Source organism: Corylus avellana, chromosome ca5 (assembly GCF_901000735.1).
Source record: "Corylus avellana chromosome ca5, CavTom2PMs-1.0".
Classification (NCBI taxonomy): Eukaryota; Viridiplantae; Streptophyta; class Magnoliopsida; order Fagales; family Betulaceae; genus Corylus; species Corylus avellana.
This window is the reverse complement of record NC_081545.1, coordinates 10612453-10624524: the sequence shown is the minus strand read 5'-3', so window position 1 is coordinate 10624524 and position 12072 is coordinate 10612453. Positions and strand designations below refer to the sequence as shown.

The following is a 12072-nucleotide window of genomic DNA, read 5'->3' as shown; positions in this document are numbered from 1 at the left end:
TTTCATCTAAATGCATCCACGTTGCAAATGCACTCGTTTTACAAAATCATAAGAGAAATATTATATACTATATCCTCATTTCAACTCATTTTATTGAGCTAATGTAACAGTACTCATCAAGTCTTTATATTATAAAAAATAAAAAAAAAAATAAAAAAAAGAAATGGCTGATGAACATATTGCCACGTTAATCCAGTTAAATGAGGGTGTAGTATATAGTATTAGTCAAATCATAATAGGCTAGCCCATGAAAAGCAAGTAGGAGAAAATAAATAAGATAATGCCCAATCAAGAGGCAAGGAAGTACATGCAAATCAGAAACAAAGTTAAAGACTTAGCCACATACTAGTTTGTAACTAGCAATTCCAACCCATTAAATGGAGGTGGGATTAGAATTGACCTAAATGAAATTTGCAATAAATAGGTGATACAAAGCAAGGCTGTAACTCTCATTACATCCTATGACAGAAGAGAGAGAGCATACTAGCTTGAAATCTCATCTGATCTGGAAATGCTTGTAAGTGGAGTTCTCATGGATGGTTATCTGAATTCTTCCCCTATCATCAACCTGCCCACAAACAATATCCTTCAACTGATGTGTACTGCCTGTTCCCTTGCGGCTTGAGCCTTCTGCATGAGACTCAGCAGAGTTCTTCCTTCGCCGTTCGTTATGTCCAGCCAAACGCCTCCGGCAACTCCTCTTCGTGTCATCAAATTCCGACACCTCATGAAATCTGCACCATGACAAATCTTTCGTCACTAAATATTAGAATATAAATTAAATGATAATTTATGAGAAGGAAATCAGAGTTCTTATAGTTTGGTCTCCCTAGGCATTGGAAATATTTGCACTGAAATTAGCATGTGTCAGTGTGTATTTGTGTGGGGGGTGAAAGAGATGGAGGGTATTTAATAAATCATAAGCCAATATAGGGTATAGTTGATTCCATCTTTATATGAGCATGTGCAACCTCTACAGAAATTGCCACTATTAATAAAAGGACAGAAATTTCTTATAAAATTATTTATAAAAAACAAAAATTAAAAAAATGAGGACATTAGGTCCCATATTGCAGAGTAGAATAATATTCTTTCTAAATTGAAATGACTATAATTATGCCATCTTTACTATAAATAAATAAAAAAGACAAATATACCAGCACAAACAAAAAACTGCCCGATGGATTTTTTCAAGATTCTATCAACTAATTATTTCATACCATTTAGAAGGATCAAAAGGGGAAATTTGAAAAGAACTGTAGAAGCCACAACAAAACCTCAAAGTTCCACCTTCTTGGGATTGGAACTCTGAAAATTCAGGCCCAATGGCCTCATCCATGCAAATATTTTTTTTCCTTTCTTCCAAATTTTTACACATTTAATGCCAACAGAGCAGACAAACAAACAAAAAGACAGTATGGAAATGGATAACATTGAAGACCCTGTTCGTATTTTGTTCTTTCTTGTAGGATAGAGCCTCCAATTCTCACCCAAAACTCCTCAAAAGTCACCCAATTGAGCAAAAATTAGGTGACCCATAAAGGAAGTCATCAACAAGAAGAAATTAACCACAACATCAAAATTGAAAAAGAAGAAAACAAGATAAAAACCTCCCCAACCTGCTGCATTGCTGACAAAACCTCTGCCTCATCCCACCGACAACCACAACCTGCTCCTTGGCATGATACTCACACACCTTATGCCTCCTGTGGTAAGGCTTAGCCTCTGTCAGATCCGCCTTGCACTTCTCAGCTTGGCAACACCTCTTTCCACTCCCCACAACCCCTTTCCTCTTCTTCTCTTCCTCCACAGCACTGCTCTCCATCAAATCCTCATCAGACTCCTCCCCTGCCTCCTTCTTCACCACCTTCTGCTGCTGCTGCCCCTTTTCCATCTTCTGGGGAAAAATCCCATCAACCTTACCCTGATTCATGGCACCCCAGAAGAAGAATTGTCAAAAGGAAGGAAGGAAAGATATTAATCGGCTTCTGGGTTTGTTGGGTGGGACTGATTCAGTGAATTATAGTTGGCAAAAAAAGGTGACAAAAGGAGAGAAGTTTTAGTGTGTGAGTGAGGGAATTAGGACCACATGGTAATACTTGTGTGTCTGTTTCTTTTTGTTGTACATGGGGAAGGTGGTGACGAGAGAATGTCAAAAAACAAACACACTGAAACTCAAACACACACGTACAGTCTCTCTCTCTCTCTCTCTCTCTGTCTGGGCTCTGTGTGAGGCTCCCTTCTCGTGAGCGATGGCCCCCAAGGAAAAAGCATGTGTACGTGTGTGGTCGAGGGAGAAGGCTGGATCGCTGACTTGGAAGCAGGGGATTGGTCGGATGGTGGGTTGGTTTGACTTTTGGGTGGGGCTGGCCAATGGGAGATCGAAAAGTGTGCAGATCCATTGGGTTGATGGGGTTGAGGAGTTGGTCTGGGGAGGTTGCTTATCTGTCCTCTCAAGTCCTGTTAATGGGTGAGGTACGATTCCCATTTACAGTGGTGGGGACGGCGGTTTTATTGACCCTGACCCTGACCCTGAGTTGACCACCTTCGGAGGATCCGACCCGGATTCATGAGTGGTTCCAATAGGATCCACGACAACCGAGAGTTGTTCTTCGAGTCAGATTCGACATTTATTTGTTTCACCAAATCCCATTTCGTTGAGAGTGTCAAACCATTCAATGATTTCGGAATTTGATGTTTGAAACGCAAGGGTAGGTTGTGTATACTCCAATGTTAATGTGATGGCTCGATTTAATTCTAGCAGTTTTTTTTTTTTTTTTTTAATTTTCTTTTCTTTTCTTTTCTTTTAAATAATAATTAATTTAAGAATTAGCTGGAGTATATTCAAATTATGAAATAAAAATATAGTTTTGAACATTATTTATCTTTAAATATTTTATAAATTTATATTTTATCGGTTAATTATTGTAATAAGAGAATTTGTAACTTTATTTAAGGCAAGTTTGGTATGCATAATAGACTCTAAATTAGAATGGATATGTGCACATATATGACACCATCAAAATCATATTTTATTTTATCTTCCTACAACAAATCGAAAAGCATTAGCTTTGCTCCCATTCATCTTTAAATCATTTCATGCATTTGTATTTTATTATGTTAATTATTGTAATAGAGAATTTGCAACTTTGTTTAAGGCACTTTTTTTTTTTTTTTTAATGGTATATCTTCATTAATATAACAATCAAATGAGACAAATTACTTCCTCGATACAATGTCAAATATATAATTTGGAATCTTCACAACCAAACATTATTTATGACACACACAATAGCCTCTCGAGCTATTACAAGACAATATTTTGAATATCATTGTATCAATCAGTTTCAGATCTGCAGCAAATTTCGGCGAATCATTTCTCTAACCACGGCTCGGACATTGATTTCCGAGCTTTTTCATATCTGCTATAAGTGCATTTCCAAACACAATCTCATTTTCTGTCTTTACCATAGTGACAAGTCTTCTATATACCTAAAAAACTCATCTGGATTGGTCAATGATTTACTCCTAAAAAATAACCAGAAGAAAACAAAAGACAAACCGGAAGCCCAATACAGTTACTTTTAAGGATTCGTATAAACAAAATCTTAGAAAACGACTAAACATTCACCTCATACATAGATTACTACTGAAACACAAATCTAGAGAGAAGACAAACAAACAACTAAAAACAAAGCATAAAGAAACATAAAAATACATGAGAAAATAAAACAGAAACAAAACTCACAAAACAGGAAAAAAAAAAAAAAAAAAAAAAAAAAAAAAAAACAAACAAAAAACAAAAAAACAAAAAAAACCAAAAAACCAAAAAACAAACAAAAAACAAAAAAACAAAAACAAAAAAGATTGGCAGACAACAAGGTGGGAGGTGGTTGATGGTGATGATGCTGGTGTTGGTGGAGGAAGATGGCAATGTGGAACACGATGGGGAGGCGCGTGTCATGCTGGGTCTAGCGTAAGAACGTAGATCTAGACAAATCCGATGATAGACACAGTAGAAATGGTGGAAAACCGGTGTTGACTGTGGGATAGGGCCTCAAAAGAGGTGAATAACACTTCTGATGAAGCGAAATAGGGCCTCAAAAGAGGCTGATAGAACCTCCAAAGAGGCGAGAAGGGGAGAGGGGGAGGAAGAAAGAAGGGAGTAGAAGAGAGGAGGAAGAAGGAGAGAGCTTTGGCTCCTTCCTCCCATGGAGTCTCAGATCTCATTCCTCTCTCTCTCCAATGACTTTTTTTCAATACATCTATTTAAGACATGTTTGGTATAAATAATTGTAGTACCCCAAGTAATCACTAGGCTTAATTTGAAGGTTTATGGGTTTACCTAGTTTGTTAGAGTGCTTTAGGAGTGAGATTTTTGGAATTTCGATTATGAAAAGGACCACCAAACATTCTACCCACAACTAGGGGTGGGTATCGGTTCGGTTAAATCAATTAATTCACTTATTACATTTTCATAAGGATTTATTTCAAAAGTTTTAGTTAAACGAATATTTTGGTTAAAATTGGTTCTATTAATCGGTTAACCGTGAGCTTTTTTAATTGGGCCACAAATTAATAGTTTGGGGGCCCAAATAGTTTTTTTTTTTTTTTCTTCTTTCTTTTTCTTTGTTTTTTTTTTTTTTTTTGTTGATAAAATAGCTTATTGAACCAAGCAAATTTTAAATTGGCCAATTAATTAACACAATAAGAATAATACCCCAATAAAACACCCGTTTTAAAAGGTTAAAGATTTCTTACTTAACCGGTTAATATTTCATTAAAACAAAGTCTTAAACCAAGAGACCTAAACCTTTTTCAAATAACCCAAACCCCTTAAGACTTTTAGAAGCAAAAAACCCCAAAACCACCCTCATCAGCCGAACACTTGCCCCGGGACCACACAAGCACTCGCTCTTGGCCTAGGTGCGAGCCCTCACCCAGGAACCACATAAGAGCTCACTTAAATAGTTTTTACCCATTGGGCAAAACCCAATCGTACGCCTGAACCTTTTAACCAGTTGTGTAAATAGTATCGAGCGCTCGCTCAATAGTACCCGAACTCTCGCTGCCAACTCTAAAAAGCATTTTTAACCCATTATCTACTTTTTCCAAACAATGACACGCCCCAAGTCCCTATATAAAGCCCCCATTTGACCTTCAGCCCTCTCCTACACCAAAGAAACCCTAAAATCTAGTGTAATGAGTGATTTTGAGAAAGAATTAGGAGATTTGGAGGAATTTGCTATCTTCTAAGGTAACCCCTATTTGATTCTTTGTGTCGTGTTTTCTTACGATACATGTGTCCAATATCAACATAGGAAGAGGTGTATCAACCCATAGTTCTAGATAGGAGCCAAAAAGACATTTTTGGAGTTTCTAGCTGAGCCTTAACTCTTTGGCCGAACATTCGCCTAGGGAGCGAGTGCTCGCCCAAAGAGCAAGTCACACACCCCTTAGCCCCAAATATGTGGTACGAAGGTTTTTAGGAGCCTTTTTCGCTAGATGAAACTTCATAGGGTTCTCTAGTACTGCTTATAACGATGAGTTGTATTATAGCAGGGATTCATGATGTTGAAGGACTCGAGCAAGCGAACAAGGTAAGTAAACACTTACGAACACTTTCCTTAAAAACGTGTGATATGTCAGCTGACTGAGTACAAGTATGATATGAGCATGTCTATATTTTTGTATAACTTGTTGATAAGATATATTGTATGACATGGTACACCCGTACGTGCGGTATAATGACTATGGACTTACTATATAGACTTGATTCTATGCTCAAATGTGTGTGTTATATGGGTCTTAGATCCAATGGTTATTTTGTGACCGGCGCAACCTTAAAGGGCAGGTCACTACAAGATGTACATCATTAGTAGCGTGGGCCACCCGAGGTCGGACTTGGTCGGGCTGCTAATGTTATGGAAGGTAGCATACAGTGGTCGGAGAACCGGCATTGTATTACAGGTCTATCGGGACAGCGCCAACTTTGCTGAGAATGGGTAATATCTCGGGTAGACCATATATGATAGTTATGACCTATAAGCATTAGTTTTGTGCATTAAAATACTTAGGCGAATGCCGCCAGGAGTATACCACTCTTTTATTAACCAAACATTACTTTTACGATGTATTAACGGAGACAACATATCTTTTAAATGCTTACCAAAACTGCTCATTTATTTTTGCTTAATAATAATGGGCTCATGACATACTCTATTGTGAGGTTTACAGTTTACTTACTAAGTCGTTAGATTTACGTGATTATTACTCTTATAGGGAGCCTGTTTTTAGAACCCAAGAGTGGTACGGTTGCCACTACAGACTTTGTTTTAAGATCTTCATGCTGTTATCAGGTTTGCTTATTATTATTTTTAGTTGCTCCATATCTTTAAATTGAATATTATACTTGTCCCTGTAATGATTTATAGACTTCTCAGATTTATTTCACTTTCTTATGCATTAACTCTGATGATGCTTAGATGGGCGATCCCCTATTTAGCCACCAGTTAGTTAAGCTGGGGTAATTGCCAGTAACCTTGCCAGGTTGGTTAATACCAGTTTTGGGGGCGTTACAGTAGGAGTCTACCATACATATAATCTACTAATAAATTGGTCCTAGAATCCACCAACTTATATGTTTTACTAAAAAAAACCTAGCTAATGCCCTCGTAATCATCACTCCACTAAAAAAATATTTATTATCGGTTAATTTGGTTAACCGACAAAAAATATTTATGCTGATTAACCGAATCAAACCGACGTCGATATAAAAATCCTTAACTGATTACCAACCGACTTTTGGCGGTAGGTTAATGTCGGTTTGGTCGCAGTTGGTAAGTGGTAAACAGTTAATTTTCCCACCCCTACCTTCAACCAAGAAACCACTGGGTAAACACAGTACACTGAACGTTCAATGACTAAATTTTGACCAATCGAGTAGCGACCGAATGTATGCCCTACAACCCTAGAACCAGTGGCGGAGAGACAGGGGGCAACCTAGGGGCGGGCGCCCCTGGTAAAAAAAGAAAAAAAAAAGAAAAAGTAATTTTAAGTTAAAAGTTGGAGGGTGCCCTTGCTAAAAAAGTTCAGCCCATGTAAAATATTTTTACAGCCCTAAAAAAAAAAAACAAAACAAAAACAAACAAACTAGTCTCAACACTCCAATGTCCACGGCAATACACTAAACAAAAGAAAAAAAAAAATCTTACCCTAAATCCCTAACCCCTCTTCCAGACTCCAACTTGCGGCTCAAGCATGGACTGTGCAGGCTGTGCAGCACTCCGTCTCCCATCGCCATCGACCTTGAATTGCTTAGCAGCACCACCGGCATTTTCACGCCACGGCCGCCCACGATGATAGCCCATCTGACTAATTTTCGTTTTTTGTTTTCTTTGATTGATTTTAATGAGCTTTGTTTGGTTTTAGTTTATGAGTTTTGTTGGTTTAACTCATTTGTCTAACATGGTGATTCGGTTTTTGGTGGTTCACTGGTTCAGAACTCAGAAGGGAAACAGAGAAAGAAAGTTTGATTGTGTGTGTGTGACAGTGTGAGAGTGGTGAGAAACAGAGGCGTAAGGGATTGGTAGTAGTGCCGACTGTGCCACAGTGCCGTAGTGGGGAGAGATATTTCTGAGATGGGAACTTGGGAAGGCTATTTGTGATCACACTCTTGAAGCCATCAAATACCCATTAGAGACAAAACTTGAATTGAGCTCCACACTCCACTTTTGACTGACTTTGTGAGTAATGAATATCTGAGATCTCCTTGCTTAACTTGCTTTATGTTTATAAATATATTTGGTTCCTAGTTCCTAGAGACACGAGATACATGAATAATTAAAGCATCAAATTTGTTTTTTTTTTTTTGTTTTTTTGTTTTTTGTTTTTGTGCTACTCTCTTGTACTGGTGCTAGTGCTTACATGGTAATTGATATATCAATTTAACATATATTTATGAAGTCAGATAAATATGCTTTTTGTGATACATATATTGTGATATAATATTTTTTTTTTGATTGTATTTACCATATTATAATAAAAATATAATATATAAAGAGAAAAAAAAAAAATTATCATTATAATTTGTTGACGCCCCCTGTAGAATGAATTCCTGGATCTGCCACTGCCTAGAACCACTGTGCAAACAGTACACCGAACATTTAACCCAGGACCACCAAACATTCGATGGCCTGCAGATTGTCACAGCAGCAGCGCCCTTAGCTTTTCCAACCTTATAAGTAACCCTCTCATGCCCTTCTAAGCTCCATTATGCCCTTTAAGACCTAGAGAAACCCTGCTTGAGTGATTTGTGAGTTGTGGGAAGAAGAATGAAGGTTTATTGGAGGTAAACCTTCTTTACTTAGTTGTTATGCTAGTTAAGTGTTTTCATAGCTTGATTGCTAGTTTTAGGCTTATGTTGTTATTATAGGTTTTAAATCTTGGGTTAAGCATGGGTTAATGTTTCATTCTTGTTTGATGTATTTTATATTGCATGAAAGTGTTATTTTGAGTTAGGAGTATGTTAGGAATCTTGTTATGACCTTAGGATTTGCTTAGAGGTGATTAGAAGGATGTTTGGTTCGAAATGGGTTTTCTACCCAGAAGCGACCTCTCGCACCTCTTTGGCCGAATGTTCAAGGTTGAGTCCGAACGTTTGACTTAATATGTCTGAACGTTTGATGGCCAGGCAGAAACTTTGTTTTGGACATTTTTAGGTCTAAAACCCATTTTAGCTTAGATTTAAGACTAATGATTGGTTTTTTCATAGATTTGGAAAGTGCAGAACACCCTAAGGAGTATTTGGAGGAGTCTTATGACACAAGTGAGTAGAAACTCACATGAATACTTATTGTTACTTTTCTCACATTGCACGACTATTTTATGTGTACCAAATATACATCTTTACAACTCTCATGAAATACATTTTAGTATACTATGAACTTTATTTTATGAAAACGTGTGTTGCTTAAGCAAGATAATGAACATTGTGAGATTTGTAAGGGCATGTATGTAAAATACATAAAAGACTAATTGGATTGTAGACATGGTACACTATTACGTGCATGATAACGGTCATGGGCTTATTGTACATGTTAACTATATGTTTAAATATGTGTATGTGTTATATGGCCCTTGGATTCAATAGTTGTTTCTTGATCAGTGCAACCATGCTTCATTGACAGGTCACTACAAGACGTACGTTATTAGTAGCGTGGGCCACTAGAGGTCGGACTCAATGAAGCTGCTAGTTATGAATGGTAAAGTACAATAGTTAAGGCACTGGCATTGTATTAGAGAAAACCCTGCTAATAATGGATAATATTTCAAGTAGATCAAACAGTTTGAACTATGACTTGATTCTCATAATTATAATATATATTATATTTATATTACATTCATTATAAGTTGTCACCTCATAATGCTGCTTGTGGTTTAACAACAACTGAATTCATTATTGAAATGACATGTACATCATATGTATTTTTACTTACTAAGTCGTTGGATTTACCCTTGTATTCTTTCTCATTCCATTATGTATAATTGTGATGTTTAGCTAGCTTAGCTGAAGATGGATATGGAGAGACACTTAGTCATTATGAAGGATTTACTCAGGATTATTTTTGAGGACTTGGACCTTCTATGGCTCAAGTCGATGTGGGATGCTGACGAATCTATTCGTCTGGGGTTGCTCTAGATCATCCTTATGCTTTATTTAGTTAAACATAGGCCTTAGTTTATTCAGAACAGTTGTTAGTGATATGTATTATATTTTAATGACCGGTCTTTAACTGATACATTTGGAAATCTATTTATGTTATGATGCTTATAGTTTTACTCTAATTATTATGATTGTGGTTTTAAATTATTGCTATCTTTGTCCCTTGATCAAAGTCTTCCACTGTAGTCTCTCTTTGGAGAGGATGAAATCCTTAAGTCTTGTTTTGAGAGGAATAAGGCTAGGAGGTGGACCATGTAGTTAATTACTAATTAATTAATGTTACTGGGGCGTTACAAATTACAATAATAGACCCTTGAATTGGAATGAATATATGCACATTTCTGACACCATCAAAATCATATATATATATATTCCCACAACAATTCAAAAAGCACTAGCTTTGTTGATTTAAAATAAGCGATTGTTTTTAATAAATCATCTTCTTAGGGTTTTGGTATTTTGGAGATCACACCCTCCGCTCCTGTTCGTAGCAATAAGATATTTCTAGTAAAATTTTTTTAGAGCAACCATACCATGATGGAAGCCTCGTGGGAACACGAAGAGGAGATGCGGTTCAAATATCCACAACACTTCAGTAATGAAAATACATAAATTTTGAGGACGAAATTTCTTTTAAGGGGGGTAGACTGTAGCACCCGAATAAAAAAAAATTAAAAAAGAGAAAGGGGCGTTGGTTTTTAGTGTATATATACGTGAAAAACCCTAATACCACTTCTAAAGGAGTAGTCGTCTCACGTCTTTATCAATCTCTTTGTCCTTGTCTCTATTTTGAGGAAGTAGTGAAGCCAAGGCATATTGAGAGAGAGAGAGAGAAACAACGTCTGTTAAAAGAGTAGAATGAGAGGGAAGATTGGATCATCTTCCTTTGCCAAAATCTCATAATTTTTTAATAACTGATTTTTTTTCTTCTTTACTTTTATATTATTGATTTGAATTAAAATCAATGGATATGATACCCCTCTCAAACTATCACACAATTGACAATGTCTCTCAAACTTTTAATTGTGATAATATCCCCCTAATGATGAAACTACCTTTAGTAAAATAAAAACAAAAAATACTAAAACTTCTAGAAAAAACCTAAAACTAAAAAATAAAATAAAGTCCAAGGGGTGGCCAAATTTAATTTTTTTTTAAAAATCATTTTATAAGAAAAAATAAAAATTTTGATTTTTTTAATAAAAATTGAAAATTTTCATTTTTTGTTTTATAATTTTTTTTTAAAAAAATTCATTAAAAAAAATTAAAATTTTCAATTTAAAAAATAATAGTTTTCGTTTTCTAAAACAAGATATTAAAAAAAAAAAAAATCATTTTATAAAAATAAAAATTTCCGTTTTAAAAAAAAGAATTCATTTAAAAAAATAAAAAATATTCATTTTAAAAAAAATTTAAATATTTTCATTTATAAAATAAAAATAAAAAAATGTTTTTTTTTAATTAAAATTTTCGTTTTTTTTAAAAAAAGAAATTATTATTTTATTTTATTTTTTCAAATTTATAGGGTATTTTTGTCTTATTGAGAAATATAGGGGCATTTTTATCTTTTTAATAGTCTTGGGGATACTGACAATATTTTGATAGTTTGAAAAAGACATTGTCAAAATCAAAAATTTAAAACAGATATTGTCAATTAGATGATGGTTTGAGGGGTACTTTTGACATGTCCGCATAAGAGGGAGGAGATGAATTCGAACTAGTGATCACATCCACTTCATTAGGTGTGGTCCTAAGCAGTAGCTTGAACTTGTGCCATGGATCTCATCCAACAGCCACAATTTTACCACGTTCCCAACTAAAGATAAATAATAAAATATTATTTATTTTTTTAAAAAAATATATAAAACAAAATATTAAAATATTAAAATTAAAAATTAAAAAAACTATTGGGTCAGGCTGGCCACCCCAACTGAGCATTCCGCCACCCCCAGGGGTCGGTTGGGGCCCTAGGGGGTGGCTTCGGCCGCCACCAACCGGTCCTTAGGGGTGGCCGAAGCTACCCTCGTGGCCATAGGAGGTGGTTGAACCACCTCCCATGGCCAAATTTTGTTTTATATATATATTTTAAAAAATAAATAATATTTTATTATTTATCTTTAGTTGGGATACGTGACAAAATTGTGACTATTGGATGACATTAGATGGTTAGGATTTAAGAAAAAGCTGATGGGCAATTTTTGAAGCATTGCCGGAATCCTGATCCCACCTAGCCAATTAAACTACCTTTTGGAAACATTTGAGGGGTACTTGAACGGTATGTAATATATCATTACTCGAAAAGAGGACTTGTCCAAGGAATTCAAAAAAAAACAAAACCATTAGCCCGC

At 35.7% G+C, this 12072-nt stretch overlaps 1 protein-coding gene across 2 annotated transcripts; it reads right to left on the bottom strand.

The window, feature by feature from the left end:
- Positions 1-248: 248 nt before the first annotated feature.
- LOC132181263 (squamosa promoter-binding protein 1-like) lies at positions 249-2668 on the bottom strand. Of its 2 annotated transcripts, none has more exons than XM_059594396.1 (2): positions 1611-2668; positions 249-734 (listed from the first exon to the last, which is right to left on the bottom strand). In XM_059594396.1, the coding sequence occupies exons 1-2, from the start codon at positions 1931-1933 to the stop codon at positions 497-499; spliced, it is 561 nt and encodes a 186-aa protein (XP_059450379.1). In that variant the 5' UTR covers positions 1934-2668; the 3' UTR covers positions 249-496. The 2 variants fall into 2 exon arrangements, with proteins under 2 accessions (XP_059450379.1, XP_059450380.1); XM_059594397.1 differs by having other exon boundaries at positions 1620-2642.
- Between the last annotated feature and the right edge of the window lie 9404 nt (positions 2669-12072).